We start from the raw sequence: 19727 nt of genomic DNA on the forward strand, positions 1-19727 counted from the left end.
AATTCCTTCTTGAGAAATATATTTTTTGCTAAAATGCATTTTCTTCCCTTTTTTGGAACCCAGCCGTTTAACTAACAGGACATGTTGGAACCCAGCCGTTTAACTAACAGGACATGTTGGAACCCAGCCGTTTAACTAACAGGACATGTTGGAACCCAACCGTTTAACTAACTGGACATGTTGGAACCCAGCCGTTTAACTAACAGGACATGTTGGAACCCAACCGTTTAACTAACTGGACATGTTGGAACCCAGCCGTTTAACTAACAGGACATGTTGGAACCCAGCCGTTTAACTAACAGGACATGTTGGAACCCAGCCGTTTAACTAACAGGACATGTTGGAACCCAGCCGTTTAACTAACAGGACATGTTGGAACCCAGCCGTTTAACTAACAGGACATGTTGGAACCCAGCCGTTTAACTAACAGGACATGTTGGAACCCAGCCGTTTAACTAACAGGACATGTTGGAACCCAGCCGTTTAACTGACAGGACATGTTGGAACCCAGCCGTTTAACTAACTGGACATGTTGGAACCCAGCCGTTTAAATGAAAGGACATGTTGGAACCCAGCCGTTTAACTAACAGGACATGTTGGAACCCAGCCGTTTAACTAACTGGACATGTTGGAACCCAGCCGTTTAACTGACAGGACATGTTGGAACCCAGCCGTTTAACTAACAGGACATGTTGGAACCCAGCCGTTTAACTAACAGGACATGTTGGAACCCAGCCGTTTAACTAACAGGACATGTTGGAACCCAGCCGTTTAACTAACCCAGCCGTTTAACTAACAGGACATGTTGGAACCCAGCCGTTTAACTAACAGGACATGTTGGAACCCAGCCGTTTAACTAACAGGACATGTTGGAACCCAGCCGTTTAACTAACAGGACATGTTGGAACCCAGCCGTTTAACTAACAGGACATGTTGGAACCCAGCCGTTTAACTAACAGGACATGTTGGAACCCAGCCGTTTAACTAACAGGACATGTTGGAACCCAGCCGTTTAACTAACCCAGCCGTTTAACTAACAGGACATGTTGGAACCCAGCCGTTTAACTAACAGGACATGTTGGAACCCAGCCGTTTAACTAACAGGACATGTTGGAACCCAGCCGTTTAACTAACAGGACATGTTGAAACCCAGCCGTTTAACTAACAGGACATGTTGGAACCCAGCCGTTTAACTAACCCAGCCGTTTAACTAACAGGACATGTTGGAACCCAGCCGTTTAACTAACAGGACATGTTGGAACCCAGCCGTTTAACTAACAGGACATGTTGGAACCCAGCCGTTTAACTAACAGGACATGTTGGAACCCAGCCGTTTAACTAACCCAGCCGTTTAACTAACAGGACATGTTGGAACCCAGCCGTTTAACTAACAGGACATGTTGGAACCCAGCCGTTTAACTAACAGGACATGTTGGAACTCAGCCGTTTAACTAACAGGACATGTTGGAACCCAGCCGTAACTAACCCAGCCATTTAACTAACAGGACATGTTGGAACCCAGCCGTTTAACTAACAGGACATGTTGGAACCCAGCCGTTTAACTAACAGGACATGTTGGAATCCAGCCGTTTAACTAACCCAGCCGTTTAACTAACAGGACATGTTGGAACCCAGCCGTTTAACTAACAGGACATGTTGGAACCCAGCCGTTTAACTAACAGGACATGTTGGAACCCAGCCGTTTAACTAACAGGACATGTTGGAACCCAGCCGTTTCACTAACCCAGCCGTTTAACTAACAGGACATGTTGGAACCCAGCCGTTTAACTAACAGGACATGTTGGGACCCAGCCGTTTAACTAACAGGACATGTTGGAACCCAGCCGTTTAACTAACAGGACATGTTGGAACCCAGCCGTAACTAACCCAGCCATTTAACTAACAGGACATGTTGGAACCCAGCCGTTTAACTAACAGGACATGTTGGAACCCAGCCGTTTAACTAACCCAGCCGTTTAACTAACAGGACATGTTGGAACCCAGCCGTTTAACTAACAGGACATGTTGGAACCCAGCCGTTTAACTAACAGGACATGTTGGAACCCAGCCGTTTAACTAACAGGACATGTTGGAACCCAGCCGTTTAACTAACTGGACATGTTGGAACCCAGCCGTTTAACTAACAGGACATGTTGGAACCCAGCCGTTTAACTAACAGGACATGTTGGAACCCAGCCGTTTAACTAACAGGACATGTTGGAACCCAGCCGTTTAACTAACAGGACATGTTGGAACCCAGCCGTTTAACTAACAGGACATGTTGGAACCCAGACGTTTAACTAACAGGACATGTTGGAACCCAGCCGTTTAACTAACAGGACATGTTGGAACCCAGCCGTTTAACTAACAGGACATGTTGGAACCCAGCCGTTTAACTAACAGGACATGTTGGAACCCAGCCGTTTAACTAACAGGACATGTTGGAACCCAGCCGTTTAACTAACAGGACATGTTGGAACCCAGCCATTTAACTAACAGGACATGTTGGAACCCAGCCGTTTAACTAACAGGACATGTTGGAACCCAGCCGTTTAACTAACAGGACATGTTGGAACCCAGCCGTTTAACTAACAGGACATGTTGGAACCCAGCCGTTTAACTAACTGGACATGTTGGAACCCAGCCGTTTAACTAACAGGACATGTTGGAACCCAGCCGTTTAACTAACAGGACATGTTGGAACCCAGCCGTTTAACTAACAGGACATGTTGGAACCCAGCCGTTTAACTAACAGGACATGTTGGAACCCAGCCGTTTAACTAACAGGACATGTTGGAACCCAGACGTTTAACTAACAGGACATGTTGGAACCCAGCCGTTTAACTAACAGGACATGTTGGAACCCAGCCGTTTAACTAACAGGACATGTTGGAACCCAGCCGTTTAACTAACAGGACATGTTGGAACCCAGCCGTTTAACTAACAGGACATGTTGGAACCCAGCCGTTTAACTACCAGGACATGTTGGAACCCAGCCATTTAACTAACAGGACATGTTGGAACCCAGCCGTTTAACTAACAGGACATGTTGGAACCCAGCCCTAACAGATTTGACGTTGTTTTATGTGATCCCAATAAATAAGTTATTTTACAGAGTTCTCAACCAGCGACGTCCTTGAGTCTGCAATAACCTTTTATTTGAGGTGTTTGTGTGTGTATGTCTGTGTGTGTGTGTGAGTGTGAGTGTGTGTCTGTGTGTGTGTGTGAGTGTGTGTGTGTGTGTCTGTGCGTGTGTGCCCGTGTGTGTGTGTCCCTGTCCCTGTCCCTTTGACTCAGTGGCAGTAAATGTTTAACAGTATTTTAACGAGCCCTAGACAGATGAAATGGTGACAGGAAGAACACTGCCTGTCTGACTCAGAGGTCACAGTTCAGCTTTGCTAGCTTGGAACACAGAGGAAACACACAATACTTCACCATAGATCAGCACCTAATTCCACAGCCCAGTCATCTCTACCCTGGTACCATTAATCCCTGGCCCCTCCAGAGCACCACTCTGGCCCCTCCTGGCCCCTCCGGAGCACCACTCTGGTCCCTCCTGGCCCCTCCGGAGCACCACTCTGGCCCTTCCAGAGCACCACTGGCCCAACCAGAGCACCACTCTGGCCCCTCCTGGCCCCTCCAGAGCACCACTCTGGCCCCTCCTGGCCCTTCCTGGCCCCTCCAGAGCACCACTCTGGCCCCTCCAGAGCACCACTCTGGCCCCTCCAGAGCAACACTCTGGCCCCTCCAGAGCACCACTCTGGCCCCTCCTGGCCCCTCCAGAGCACCACTGGCCCAACCAGAGCACCACTCTGGCCCCTCCTGGCCCCTCCAGAGCACCACTCTGGCCCCTCCTGGCCCCTCCAGAGCACCACTCTGGCCCCTCCTGGCCCCTCCTGGCCCCTCCAGAGCACCACTCTGGCCCCTCCTGGCCCCTCCAGAGCACCACTCTGGCCCCTCCTGGCCCCTCCAGAGCACCACTCTGGCCCCTCCTGGTCCCTCCGGAGCACCACTCTGGCCCCTCCTGGTCCCTCCTGGCCCCTCCAGAGCACCACTCTGGCCCCACCAGAGCACCACTCTGGCCCCTCCGGAGCACCACTCTGGCCCCTCCTGGCCCCTCCAGAGCACCACTCTGGTCCCTCCTGGCCCCTCCAGAGCACCACTCTGGTCCCTCCAGAGCACCACTCTGGCCCCTCCGGAGCACCACTCTGGTCCCTCCTGGCCCCTCCGGAGCACCACTCTGTCCCCTCCTGGCCCCTCCTGGCCCCTCCAGAGCACCACTCTGGCCCCTCCAGAGCACCACTCTGGCCCCTCCAGAGCACCACTCTGGCCCCTCCAGAGCACCACTCTGGCCCCTCCTGGCCCCTCCGGAGCACCACTCTGGCCCCTCCTGGCCCCTCCAGAGCACCACTCTGGCCCATCCTGGCCCCTCCGGAGCACCACTCTGGCCCCTCCTGGCCCCTCCAGAGCACCACTCTGGCCCCTCCTGGCCCCTCCGGAGCACCACTCTGGCCCCTCCTGGCCCCTCCAGAGCACCACTCTGGTCCCTCCTGGCCCCTCCAGAGCACCACTCTGGCCACTCCACAACTATCCAAAGACAGCACATCAACGACACAGTATCATATCGAACAGACTGGGTTAAATATATGAATGAGTTTCTCTTTAATTTGAAGTAGAAATACAATATTTTCATATCACAACAGTAGATTATATCAATGTAATCACTCATACAGTACATCCCAACAGCTATTCATCAGTATAGAACACCTCATGGTTTCCCTCTGTCCAATGGAGTGGATTCATGGTCATATTCTCTGATCTTATTGGCTGTGGTCGGAGGTGTAGCGGGCTTAGATCCTCCTACTTGTAGCACTGTGAGGAAACAGGAAACAGAATCAGATTGTCAGGAAGTGGGGTGTTATGTTATCTCTGTCTTTGTGTGTTTTTGTGTTTTGGTTTTACTATCCTTGTTGTTACCAGAAGGGTAGTAAACACAATAACAATTTGGACATGTGATGACATTTCACCATATTTTAATAGGATTAGGGCTACATTTGGGGTTAAGGTTAGGATTAGGGCTACATTTGGGGTTAAGGTTAGGATTAGGGCTACATTTGGGGTTAAGGTTAGGATTAGGGCTACATTTGGGGTTAAGGTTAGGATTAGGGCTACATTTGGGGTTAAGGTTAGGATTAGGGCTACATTTGGGGTTAAGGTTAGGATTAGGGCTACATTTGGGGTTAAGGTTAGGATTAGGGCTACATTTGGGGTTAAAATTAGGATTAGGGCTACATTTGGGGTTAAGGTTAGGATTAGGTTTAGCGTTAGGGGAAATCGGATTTTGAATGTAAATCAATTGTTTGGTTCCCACAAGGACAGTAAAAAAACATGTGTGTGTTTCTGTGTTACCTGTGTGATCCACCTCCAGCGAGAGATGATGGCGAGCAATGTGGTACAGCCTATCACCACCAGGCCTGCTATCATGGGAAAGATCAGGTCTGTCTGGAACTGAAGGGTCTTGTCTAGAGAGAGGAGAGGCAGATGGGAGGAAAGACGAAGCAGAGAAGAGAAGAGGACATGATGAGAGGACATCAGGAAAGAAAGGAATTCAGGTCTGCAGTAAATGCAGAGAAGTAAGTGTGTTGCATTGTGGGAGCGTGACCCTTCCCTGACCTGTGACGGTGACTTCAAAAGATTTGGTGCGATTTGGGTAAATGGGCGATGACGTCACACAGCTGTAGGGACCTTGGTGTACCGCCCTGTCCACCCGGCCCACCTTCAGACGAGACGTAAAGCCGTCATTGGTCAGTAGGAAGCCGCCCTCTGATAGGTCGATGGGGTCTCCGTGCTGTTGCCAAGATACCAAGACGGGGGGGTTGGCAAAGACGTCACATGACAATTCCAGCTCCCTAGTCTGCTCCACCGACACCTCCTCCTTCCCAGAGTGCAACGGGGCGTCTAGGGAGCACAGGTTAGAGGTCAGTGGTAACAACGGGTCAGAGACAGAGAGACAGAGAGAGAGACAGACAGAGAGACAGATAGAGAGAGAGAGAGACAGAGAAACAGAGAGACAGAGAGAGAGAGAGAAACAGAGAGAGAGAGAAACAGAGAGAGAGAGAGAGAGAGAGACAGAGAGAAACAGAGAGACAGAGAGACAGACAGAGAGAGAGACAGACAGAGAGAAACAGAGAGACAGAGAGAGAGAGCGAGAGCGAGAGCGAGAGAGAGAAACATACAGGTGACCTCCAGCTGGACTGAGGCGTTGACGCTGGCATTGTTCTTCATCTGGCAGGTAAAGATGGCGGCGTGGTCGTTGTGGGTTACGGGCGTGACACAGAGCCTGCTGCTGCCCCAGGTGTTGCCCTCTGCAATGCTGATCAGCTGACCGTTCCTCAGCCACACCAGCTCTGCCTCCTGGGGCTCAGACAGACAGGTCAGAGACACTGTCTTCTCCAGCTCTGTATGGACAAACCCTCCACTGACTTCTGGATCTGACTTCACCTCCAATCCTGGGGAGGGAGAGGAGAGAGGGGGAGGAAGGGAGGAGGGAGGGAGGGAGGGAGGGAGGGAGGGAGGGAGGGAGGGAGGGAGGGAGGGAGGGAGGGAGGGAGGGAGGGAGGGAAAGAGAAGGAAGGACAGAGGGGAAGGGGGAGGGAGGGGAGGGAGGGTCAGATGGAGGCATGGAGAGAGGGATGGAGGGAAGGGAAAGTTGGAGGGAAGAGGAGAGCGAGGGGGAGGGAGAGGGAAAGGAAAGGATGGATGGATGGATGGATGGAAGAGGAGAGAGAGGAGGAGGGGGAGGTTTATGACTGAGGTCTAGAGTGTAGAGTCACCTGAGGCTGAGAGGGGAATGATAAAGGGGAAAGAAGAGAGTTTGGAGAGGTGAAAGGTCAAGGGTCAGATGTTGAAAGATCAGGGGTGAAAGTTTAGAGGTCAGAGGTCAGTCTCACCTGAAATCGGTGTGGTAAAGTAGAGCACCAGCAAGAACACACTGGCTTTCACTGACATCATCATCTTACCCAGAAACCCACACCGCCTGGGGAGAGGACAGGACACAGTGGTCAGTCTATCAGAGAGAGACTGTGGGCTGGGTGTTGACAGACACAGACTACCTCTGGGTCTGGACCATAAAGAACTTGTTAATAAATAATATAAACTGGACATTTAAACAGACACAGCCTGTATAGTACTACAGTACATCTGAATACCGTATAGTACTACTCTACATCTGAATACTGTATAGTACTACAGTACATCTGAAAACCGTATAGTACTACTCTACATCTGAATACTGTATAGTACTACAGTACATCTGAATACTGTAGTGTACTACTCTACATCTGAATACTGTATAGTACTACAGTTCATCTGAATACTGTATAGTACTACAGTACATCTGAATACTGTATAGTACTACAGTACATCTGAATACCGTATAGTACTACAGTACATCTGAATACCGTATAGTACTACAGTACATCTGAATACCGTATAGTACTACTCTACATCTGAATACTGTATAGTACTACAGTTCATCTGAATACTGTATAGTACTACAGTACATCTGAATACTGTATAGTACTACAGTACATCTGAATACTGTATAGTACTACAGTACATCTGAATACCGTATAGTACGACAGTACATCTGAATACCGTATAGTACTACTCTACATCTGAATACTGTATAGTACTACAGTACATCTGAATACTGTATAGTACTACAGTACATCTGAATACTGTATAGTACTACAGTACATCTCAATACCGTATAGTACTACAGTACATCTGAATACCGTATAGTACTACAGCACATCTGAATACTCTATAGTACTACAGTACATCTGAATACTGTATAGTACTACAGTACATCTGAATACTGTATAGTACTACAGTACATCTGAATACTGTATAGTACTGTACATCTGAATACTGTATAGTACTGTACATCTGAATACTGTATAGTACTGTACATCTGAATACTGAATAGTAATACTGTTGATCGGAATACTCTATAGTACTGTACATCTGATTACTGTATAGTACTGTATATCTGAATACGGTATAGTTCTGTACACCTGAATGCTGTATAGTAATGTACATTTGAATACTGTTTAGTACTACTCCACATCAGAAAATACTGTATAGTGCAGTATATCTGAATACTGTATAGTACTACAATACATCTGAATACTGAATAGTAATACTGTTGATCTGAATACTGTATAGTATTACAGTACATCTGAATACTGTATAGTACTCCTGTACATCTGAATACTGAATAGAACTACACTATATTTGAATACTGTATAGTATGACAGTACATCTGAATACTGTATAGTACTACTCTACATCTGAATACTGTATAGTACTACTCTACATCTGAATACCGTATAGTACTACAGTACATCTGAATACTGTATAGTACTACAGTACATCTGAATACTGTAGTGTACTACAGTACATCTGAATACTGCATAGTACTACTCTACATCTGAATACTGTATAGTACTACAGTACATCTGAATACCGTATAGTACTACAGTACATCTGAATACCGTATAGTACTACTCTACATCTGAATACTGTATAGTACTACAGTACATCTCAATACCGTATAGTACTACAGTACATCTGAATACTGTATAGTACTACAGTACATCTGAATACTGTAGTGTACTACAGTACATCTGAATACTGCATAGTACTACAGTACATCTGAATACTGTATAGTACTACAGTACATCTGAATACCGTATAGTACTACAGTACATCTGAATACCGTATAGTACTACAGTACATCTGAATACCGTATAGTACTACAGTACATCTGAATACTGTATAGTACTACAGTACATCTGAATACCGTATAGTACTACAGTACATCTGAATACCGTATAGTACTACAGTACATCTGAATACTGTAGTGTACTACAGTACATCTGTATACTGCATAGTACTACAGTACATCTGAATACTGTATAGTACTACAGTACATCTGAATACTCTATAGTACTACAGTACATCTGAATACTGTATAGTACTACAGTACATCTCAATACCGTATAGTACTACAGTACATCTGAATACTGTCTAGTACTACAGAAAATCTGAATACTGTATAGTACTGTACATCTGAATACTGAATAGTAATACTGTTGATCGGAATACTCTATAGTACTGTACATCTGATTACTGTATAGTACTGTATATCTGAATACGGTATAGTTCTGTACACCTGAATGCTGTATAGTAATGTACATTTGAATACTGTTTAGTACTACTCCACATCTGAATACTGTATAGTGCAGTATATCTGAATACTGTATAGTACTACAATACATCTGAATACTGAATAGTAATACTGTTGATCTGAATACTGTATAGTATTACAGTACATCTGAATACTGTATAGTACTCCTGTACATCTGAATACTGAATAGAACTACACTATATTTGAATACTGTATAGTATGACAGTACATCTGAATACTGTATAGTACTACTCTACATCTGAATACTGTATAGTACTACTCTACATCTGAATACCGTATAGTACGACAGTACATCTGAATACCGTATAGTACTACTCTACATCTGAATACTGTATAGTACTACAGTACATCTGAATACTGTATAGTACTACAGTACATCTGAATACTGTATAGTACTACAGTACATCTCAATACCGTATAGTACGACAGTACATCTGAATACCGTATAGTACTACTCTACATCTGAATACTGTATAGTACTACAGTACATCTGAATACTGTATAGTACTACAGTACATCTGAATACTGTATAGTACTACAGTACATCTCAATACCGTATAGTACTACAGTACATCTGAATACCGTATAGTACTACAGCACATCTGAATACTCTATAGTACTACAGTACATCTGAATACTGTATAGTACTACAGTACATCTGAATACTGTATAGTACTACAGTACATCTGAATACTGTATAGTACTGTACATCTGAATACTGTATAGTACTGTACATCTGAATACTGTATAGTACTGTACATCTGAATACTGAATAGTAATACTGTTGATCGGAATACTCTATAGTACTGTACATCTGATTACTGTATAGTACTGTATATCTGAATACGGTATAGTTCTGTACACCTGAATGCTGTATAGTAATGTACATCTGAATACTGTTTAGTACTACTCCACATCTGAATACTGTATAGTGCAGTACATCTGAATACTGAATAGTAATACTGTTGATCTGAATACTGTATAGTATTACAGTACATCTGAATACTGGATAGTACTCCTGTACATCTGAATACTGAATAGTACTACAGTACATCTGAATACCGTATAGTACTACAGTACATCTGAATACCGTATAGTACTACAGTACATCTGAATACCGTATAGTACTACTCTACATCTGAATACTGTATAGTACTACAGTTCATCTGAATACTGTATAGTACTACAGTACATCTGAATACTGTATAGTACTACAGTACATCTGAATACCGTATAGTACTACAGTACATCTGAATACCGTATAGTACTACAGTACATCTGAATACCGTATAGTACTACTCTACATCTGAATACTGTATAGTACTACAGTTCATCTGAATACTGTATAGTACTACAGTACATCTGAATACTGTATAGTACTACAGTACATCTGAATACTGTAGTGTACTACAGTACATCTGAATACTGCATAGTACTACTCTACATCTGAATACTGTATAGTATGACAGTACATCTGAATACTGTATAGTACTACTCTACATCTGAATACTGTATAGTACTACTCTACATCTGAATACCGTATAGTACTACAGTACATCTGAATACTGTATAGTACTACAGTACATCTGAATACTGTAGTGTACTACAGTACATCTGAATACTGCATAGTACTACTCTACATCTGAATACTGTATAGTACTACAGTACATCTGAATACCGTATAGTACTACAGTACATCTGAATACCGTATAGTACTACTCTACATCTGAATACTGTATAGTACTACAGTACATCTCAATACCGTATAGTACTACAGTACATCTGAATACTGTATAGTACTACAGTACATCTGAATACTGTAGTGTACTACAGTACATCTGAATACTGCATAGTACTACAGTACATCTGAATACTGTATAGTACTACAGTACATCTGAATACCGTATAGTACTACAGTACATCTGAATACCGTATAGTACTACAGTACATCTGAATACCGTATAGTACTACAGTACATCTGAATACTGTATAGTACTACAGTACATCTGAATACCGTATAGTACTACAGTACATCTGAATACCGTATAGTACTACAGTACATCTGAATACTGTAGTGTACTACAGTACATCTGTATACTGCATAGTACTACAGTACATCTGAATACTGTATAGTACTACAGTACATCTGAATACTCTATAGTACTACAGTACATCTGAATACTGTATAGTACTACAGTACATCTCAATACCGTATAGTACTACAGTACATCTGAATACTGTATAGTACTACAGAAAATCTGAATACTGTATAGTACTGTACATCTGAATACTGAATAGTAATACTGTTGATCGGAATACTCTATAGTACTGTACATCTGATTATTGTATAGTACTGTATATCTGAATACGGTGTAGTTCTGTACACCTGAATGCTGTATAGTAATGTACATCTGAATACTGTTTAGTACTACTCCACATCTGAATACTGTATAGTGCAGTACATCTGAATACTGAATAGTAATACTGTTGATCTGAATACTGTATAGTATTACAGTACATCTGAATACTGGATAGTACTCCTGTACATCTGAATACTGAATAGTAATACTGTTGATCTGAATACTGTATAGTATTACAGTACATCTGAATACTGTATAGTACTACAGTATATTTGAATACTGTATAGTATTACAGTACATCTGAATACTGTATAGTACTCCTGTACATCTGAATACTGTATAGAACTACAGTATATTTGAATACTGTATAATATGACAGTACATCTGAATACTGTATAGTACTGTACATCGGAATACTGTATAGTACTCCTGTACATCTGAATACTGTATAATACTGTACATCTGAATACTGTATAGTACTGTACATCTGAATACTATATAGTACTGTACATCTGATTGCTGTACAGTAATGCTGTATATCTGCTGTATATCTGCTGTATAATGCTGTATATTACTATTTAGCAGTATTGTAGGAGTAGGGATTTTGTAGGCTGTTGGTTACTGATTACAGTTGAATCTCACATAGACAGGTCCGCCGTGGATTAAAAAAAAAATGTATTTAACTAGGCAAATCAGTTAATTTAATTTATTTACAATTACGGCCTACCCTGGGCAAACCCGGACGATGCTGGGTCAATTGATCGCCGCCCTATGGGACTCCCAATCACAGCCAGATATAATACAGCCTGGATTCGAACCAAGGACTGTAGCGATGCCTCTTGCACTGAGATGCAGTGCCTTAGACCGCTGCATCACTTGGGAGCCCAATTAATAACACATGAACTAAACACACATTTACTCTGGACAGTAAACGTTGTCTTTATGTTCTGGATTCAATTATGTATTTCATTGTAACTAATTAGTCAGGAAGTAAGGATGAAGAAATTCATGTCATCTTTCAGAAAGAGGTCATACATACAGATATAACTATTCCGCCCTGAGACAGTAGAAGAAGCAAATATCAATCTGGAGAGGAATACTCACAGAAAGTCACAGAATATCAACGGTTATCTAATGTTGCCTTGTTAGTCTTGTGTTAGTTTCCTGTAGGTTGTGTCTAGAGTGGTGTATCTGTAGGTTGTAGAGGTCTGACTGATCCCTATGAAGACTTTATATCACGGAATTTATAGCCTTTACCAGAATTACTCTCTCTCTGTCTCTCTTTCTGTCTGTCTTTCTCTCGCTCTCTCTTTCACTCTCTCTCTCTTTCTGTCTCTCTCTCTCTCTCTCTCTCTCTCTCTCTCTCTCTCTCTCTCTCTCTCTCTCTCTCTCTCAGTCTCTCTCTTTATCTGTCTCTCTCTCTCTCTCTCTCTCTCTCTCTCTCTCTCTCTCTCTCTCTCTCTCTTTCTCTCTCTCTCTCTCTCTCTCTCTCTCTCTCTCTCTCTCTCTCTCTCTCTCTCTCTCTCTCTCTCTCTCTCTCTCTCTCTCTCTCTCGCTCACTCACTTTATTAGCATGCGACACATCCCACTGGGCAGACGATGGTTGAAGCAATATTGTTCCCACATCACTTAGATTTCGGCAGCTATATAAAAACAATATTAAATAAAAAAGGTGATATGAAAAGTGTCTGTTCATGTGTCTGTTTTTGTCTTATGTTTGATGATTGACAGCCAGTTTATATTGGAGAAGGCGAAGCATAAGTAGAGACGCATTTTAGTTTATCGTGTTGTTTTCTGTTGGTGGTGAGGATACAGGAAGTTGTTTTCTGTTGGTGGTGAGGATACAGGAAGTTGTTTTCTGTTGGTGGTGAGGATACAGGAAGTTGTTTTCTGTTGGTGGTGTGGATACAGGAAGTTGTTTTCTGTTGGTGGTGAGGATACAGGAAGTTGTTTTCTGTTGGTGGTGAGGATACAGGAAGTTGTTTTCTGTTGGTGGTGAGGATACAGGAAGTTGTTTTCTGTTGGTGGTGAGGATACAGGGTATATTTGCTGTTTTAAGAGGGAAGGTGTGAAAGGCTTTTGGTTTTTCTATTTATGTTTTGAGGTTGGACATTTGGGGCGTATGGCATTTTAGAACGCAGGGAGCACAGATTGGTGTCACCTTGTCAGTCAGTATGTGTTACACCTGTGCTGGATGCCATCTCAAATCAAATCAAAACTATATTTGTCACATGCGCTGAATACAACAAGTGTAGACTTTACTGTGAAATGCTTACTTACAAGCCCTTAACCAACAGTGCAGTTCAAAAAGAGTTAAGAAAATATTTACCAAATAAACGAAAGTAAATAATAATAAAAAGTAACACAATAACGAGACTATAGACAGGGGGTACCAGTACCGAGTCAGTGTGCGGGGGTAGAGGTATAGAGGTCATTTGTACATGTAGTTTGGGGATAGAAGCTGTTGAGGAGCCTTCTTGGTCCTAGACTTGGCTGCCTCAGGCAGGTTACCTTTGCTTCCTTGGGCACAGGGACTATGGTGGTCTGCTTGAGACATGTAGGTATTACAGACTCGGTCAGGAAGAGGTTGAAAATGTCAGTGAAGACAGTTGACAGTTGGTCTGCGCATGCTTTAAGTACACGTCCTGGTAATCCGTCTGACCCAGCGGCTTTGAATGTTGACCTGTTTATTAAAGCTTTTGCTCACATCGTTTACCGAGAGCGTTATCACACAGTCATCCAAAACAGCTGGTGCTCTCATACATGCTTCACTGTTGCTTGCCTCGAAGCGAGCATAAAAAGGCATTTAGCTTGTCTGGTAGGCTCGCGTCACTGGGAAGCTCGCGTCTGGGTTTCCCTTTGTAGTCTGTAATAGTTTTCAAGCCCTGCCACGTCCGACGAGCATCATAGCCGGTGTAGTAGGATTCAATCTTGATGCTTTTCTTGTTTGATGGTTCGTCTGAGGGCATAGCGGGATTTCTTATAGGCGCCGGATTCGTGTCCCGCTCCTTGAAAGCGGCAGCTCTAGCCTTTAGCTCGATGCGGATGTTGCCTGTAATCCATGGCTTCTGGTTGGGATATGTAAGTACAGTCACTGTGTGGATGATGTCGTCGATGCACTTATTGATGAAGCCGATGACTGAGGTGGTATACTCCTTAATGCCATTGGATGAATCCTGGAACATATTCCATTCTGTGCTAGCAAAACAGTCCTGTAGCGTAGCAACCACGTCATCTGACCACTTCCATGTTGAGGGAGTCACTGGTACTTCTTGCTTTAATTTTGGTGTGTAAGCAGTAGTCAATTACGGTCAGATTTGCCAAATGGAGGGCGGGGGAGAGCTTTGTATGCATCTCTGTTTGGAGTAAAGGTGGTTTAGAGTTTTTTTCCCCCTTGGCTGCATATACATTTTTCTGTAAAACTGATTTAAGTTTCCTGTCATTAAAGTCCCCGGCCACTAGGAGCGCCACTTCTGGGTGAGTATTTTCTTGTTTGCTTATGACCTTATAGAGTTGGTTGAGTGTGGTCTTGGTGCCAGCATCGGTCTGTGGTGGTAAATAGACGGCTACGAATAATATAGATGAGAATTCTATTGGTAGATAGTGTGGTCTATAGCTTATCATAAGGTACTCTACCTCAGGTGAGCAATACCTCGAGACTTCTTTAACATTAGACATCGCGCACCAGCTGTTATTGACAAAAAGACACACACCCCCACCCCTCGTCTTTCCAGATATAGCTTCTCTGTTCTGCTGGTGCATTGAAAATCCCTCCAGCTCTATATTATCCGCGTCGTCGTTCGGCCACGACTTGGTGAAACATAATATATTACATTTATTAATGATCCGTTGGTAGGATAGTTGTAATCGTAGGTCAGAAAATGTATTTTCCAATTTTTTAATGTTAGCAAGTAGAATTGATGGCAGTGGGGTTTTACGCGCTCGCCTACAGATGTCTTTTCTTCACGCAAATGACGAGGATCTGGGGCTGTTCCCGGGAGAGCAGTGTATCTTTCTTGTTGGACTCGTTAAAGGAAAAAGCTTCTTCCAGTTTGTGGTGAGTAATCCCAGGTCTGATGTCCAGAAGTTATTTTCGGTCATAAGAGACGGAAGCAGCAACATTATGTACAGAATAAGATACAAAAAATGAACAAAATAGAAAAGTTGGTTACGGGAATGTAAAACTACAGCCATACTCTTCGGCGCCATCTTAAAACTCATCTGGTTAGTGGGAAGTTGTTTCAACTGTGCTGGCCCAGGTGATATTTAGGAGTGGATGGCCCAGGTGATATTTAGGAGTGGATGGCCCAGGTGATATTTAGGAGTGGATGGCCCAGGTGATATTTAGGAGTGGATGGCCCAGGTGATATTTAGGAGTGGATGGCCCAGGTGATATTTAGGAGTGGATGGCCCAGGTGATATTTAGGAGTGGATGGCCCAGGTGATATTTAGGAGTGGATGGCCCAGGTGATATTTAGGAGTGGATGGCCCAGGTGATATTTAGGAGTGGATGGCCCAGGTGATATTTAGGAGTGGATGGCCCAGGTGATATTTAGGAGTGGATGGCCCAGGTGATATTTAGGAGTGGATGGCCCAGGTGATATTTAGGAGTGGATGGCCCAGGTGATATTTAGGAGTGGATGGCCCAGGTGATATTTAGGAGTGGATGGCCCAGGTGATATTTAGGAGTGGATGGCCCAGGTGATATTTAGGAGTGGATGGCCCAGGTGATATTTAGGAGTGGATGGCCCAGGTGATATTTAGGAGTGGATGGCCCAGGTGATATTTAGGAGTGGATGGCCCAGGTGATATTTAGGAGTGGATGGCCCAGGTGATATTTAGGAGTGGCTGGCCCAGGTGATATTTAGGTGTGGATGGCCCAGGTGATATTTAGGAGTGGATGGCACAGGTGATATTTCGGAGTGGCTGGCTCAGGTAATATTTAGGAGTGGATGGCCCAGGGGATATTTCGGAGTGGCTGGCCAAGGTTATATTTAGGAGTGGCTGGCCCAGGTGATAATAAGGAGTGGCTGGCCCAGGTGATAATAAGGAGTGGCTGGCCCAGGTGATATTTAGGAGTGGATGGCCCAGGTGATATTTAGGAGTGGCTGGCCCAGGGGATATTTAGGAGTGGATGGCCCAGGTGATATTTAGGAGTGGATGGCCCAGGTGATATTTAGGAGTGGATTGCCCAGGTGATATTCGGTGGCTGGCCCAGGTGATATTTAGGAGTTGCTGGCCCAGGGGATATTTCGGTGTGGCTGGCCAAGGTGATAATAAAGAGTGGCTGGCCCAGTTGATATTTAGGAAGGGTAGGCCCAGTTGACATTTAAGAGTCGCTGGCCAAGGTGAAATTTAGGAGTGGCAGGCCTTGTTGATTTTTAGGAGTGGCTGGTCCAGGTGATATTTAAGACTGGTTGTTGTTGGGGAGAGCTACACTTCACCTCAGCTGAGGTTTTGGGGAGAGCTACACTTCACGTCAGCTGAGGTGTTGAGGAGAGATACACGTCACACTACTGATTGATTGATTACACACACACTACTGATTGATTGACTACACACACTACTGATTGATTGACTGAACACAATACTGATTGATTGATTAACTACACACACTACTGATTGATTGATTAACTACACACACTACTGATTGATTGATTGACTACACACACTACTGATTGATTGAATAACTACACACACTACTGATTGATTGACTGAACACAATACTGATTGATTGAATAACTACACACACTACTGATTGATTGACTGAACACAATACTGATTGATTGAATAACTACACACACTACTGATTGATTGACTGAACACAATACTGATTGATTGAGAACACACACTACTAATTGATTGATTACGCACACACGACTGATTGATTGATTAACTACACACACTACTGATTGATTGATTAACTACACACACTACTGATTGATTGATTGATTAACTACACACACTACTGACTGATTGATTGATTGATTGATTGATTAACTACACACACTACTGATTGATTGATTAACTACACACACACTACTGATTGATTAACTACACACACTACTGATTGATTGATTGATTGATTGATTAACTACACACACTACTGATTGATTGATTGATTGATTTATTGATTGACTACACACACTACTGATTGATTGATTAACTACACACACTACTGATTGATTGATTAACTACACACACTACTGATTGATTGATTAATTACACACACTACTGATTGATTGATTAACTACACACACTACTGATTGATTGATTAACTACACACACTACTGATTGATTGATTAACTACACACACTATTGATAGATTGATTAACTACACACACTACTGATTGATTGATTAACTACACACACTACTGATTGATTGATTAACTACACACACTACTGATTGATTAACTACACACACTACTGATTGATTGATTAACTACACACACTACTGATTGATTGATTAACTACACACACTACTGATTGATTAACTACACACACTACTGATTGATTGATTAACTACACACACTACTGATTGATTGACTACACACTACTGTTCGGTGCCTATACCTGTTGTTCATGTGTCTGTTTGCTTTGTGTCTGTTTGCTTTGGTCAGTACTACCTGTTTTCTGTGTGCAAGGCACCTTTTAAAGGTAATGTTCCTGCGTTGGCGGATATTTGCAGTAAATGTTGGCTTCATCAGTACTGTGCAGCTGTATTCATTGACCTGGCCAAAGCTTTTGACTCTGTCAATCATCGCATTCTTATCGGCAGACTCAACTGCCCTGGTTTCTCAAATAACTGCCTCGCCTGGTTCACCAACTACTTCTCAGACAGAGTTTAGTGTGTCAGATTGGAGGGACTGTTGGCAGTCTCTATGGGGGTACCACAGGGTTGAATTCTCGGGCCGACTCTTTTCTCTGTATATATGAATGATATCGCTCTTGCTGCTGGTGATTCTCTGATCCACCTCTACGCAGACGATAACGGTCTGTATACATCTTGTCTTTCTTTGGACACTGTGCTAACTAACCTCCAAACGAGCTTCAACGCCATTCAAACTCTCCTTCCGTGGCCTCCAACTGCTCTTAAATGCAAGTAAAACTAAATGAATGCTCTTCAACCAATCGCTAGCAGCACCTGCCCGCCCATCCAGGACGGTTCTGCCTTAGAATATGTGGACATCTACAAATACCTAGGTGTCTGGTTAGACTGTAAACTTCCCTTCTAGACTCACATTAAGCATCTCCAATACAAAATTGAATCTAGAATTGGCTTCCTGTATCGCAATAAAGCATCCTTTACTCGTGCTGCCAAACACACTCTCGTAAAACTGACTATCCTACCAATCCTTTACTTCGGCGATGTCCTTTACAAAATAGCCTCCAACACCCTACTCAACAAACTGGATGCCGTCTATCACAGTGCCATCCGTTTTGTCACCAAAGCACCTTATACTACCAACTTCTGCGACCTGTATGCTCTCGTTGGCTGGCCCTCGCTTCATATTCATTGCCAAAACCACTGGCTCCAGGTCATCTATAAGTCTTTGCTAGGTAAAGCCCTGCCTTATCTCAGCTCACTGGTCACTATAGCAGCACCCACCCATAGCACGCGCTCCAGCAGGTATATCTCACTGGTCACCATAGCAGCACCCACCCATAGCACGTGCTCCAGCAGGTATATCTCACTGGTCACCATAGCAGCACCCACCCATAGCACGCGCTCCAGCAGGTATATCTCACTGGTCACCATAGCAGCACCCACCCATAGCATGCACTCCAGCAGGTATATCTCACTGGTCACCATAGCAGCACCCACCCATAGCACGCGCTCCAGCAGGTGTATGTTACTGGTCACCATAGCAGCACCCACCCATAGCATGCACTCCAGCAGGTATATCTCACTGGTCACCATAGCAGCACCCACCCATAGCACGCGCTCCAGCAGGTATATGTTACTGGTCACCATAGCAGCATCCACCTGTAGCACGCGCTCCAGCAGGTATATCTCACTGGTCACCATAGCAGCACCCACCTGTAGCACGTGCTCCAGCAGGTATATCTCACTGGTCACCATAGCAGCACCC

General features: G+C 43.8%; 2 protein-coding genes across 5 annotated transcripts in view; both read right to left on the reverse strand.

Annotated features, from left to right (window-relative positions):
* Positions 1 to 19727, reverse strand: part of LOC124015538 (cell adhesion molecule 2-like) — a 946327-nt gene that overhangs the window by 508873 nt on the left and 417727 nt on the right. The gene's annotated exons all lie outside the window — the stretch shown is intronic.
* Positions 4639 to 12943, reverse strand: LOC124015558 (transmembrane and immunoglobulin domain-containing protein 1-like). The gene is made up of 6 exons (XM_046330856.1): positions 12739 to 12943; positions 6951 to 7036; positions 6237 to 6509; positions 5674 to 5958; positions 5410 to 5522; positions 4639 to 4872 (listed from the first exon to the last, which is right to left on the reverse strand). Exons 2-6 carry the CDS (start codon positions 7012 to 7014, stop codon positions 4861 to 4863), a joined length of 747 nt encoding a protein of 248 aa, XP_046186812.1. The 5' UTR covers positions 7015 to 7036; positions 12739 to 12943; the 3' UTR covers positions 4639 to 4860.

This window comes from Oncorhynchus gorbuscha, linkage group LG02 (assembly GCF_021184085.1).
Source record: "Oncorhynchus gorbuscha isolate QuinsamMale2020 ecotype Even-year linkage group LG02, OgorEven_v1.0, whole genome shotgun sequence".
NCBI lineage: Eukaryota > Metazoa > Chordata > Actinopteri > Salmoniformes > Salmonidae > Oncorhynchus > Oncorhynchus gorbuscha.

Coding starts and splice junctions, on each gene's coding strand:
- LOC124015558 (XM_046330856.1), bottom strand. CDS start 7,014: ATGATGATGTCAGTGAAAGCCAGTGTGTTCTTGCTGGTGCTCTACTTT. Junction 6,510..6,950: donor CTTTACCACACCGATTTCAG/GTGAGACTGACC, acceptor CTCCCTCCCCAG/GATTGGAGGTGAAGTCAGAT. Junction 5,523..5,673: donor TTTTGAAGTCACCGTCACAG/GTCAGGGAAGGG, acceptor TCCTCTCTCTAG/ACAAGACCCTTCAGTTCCAG.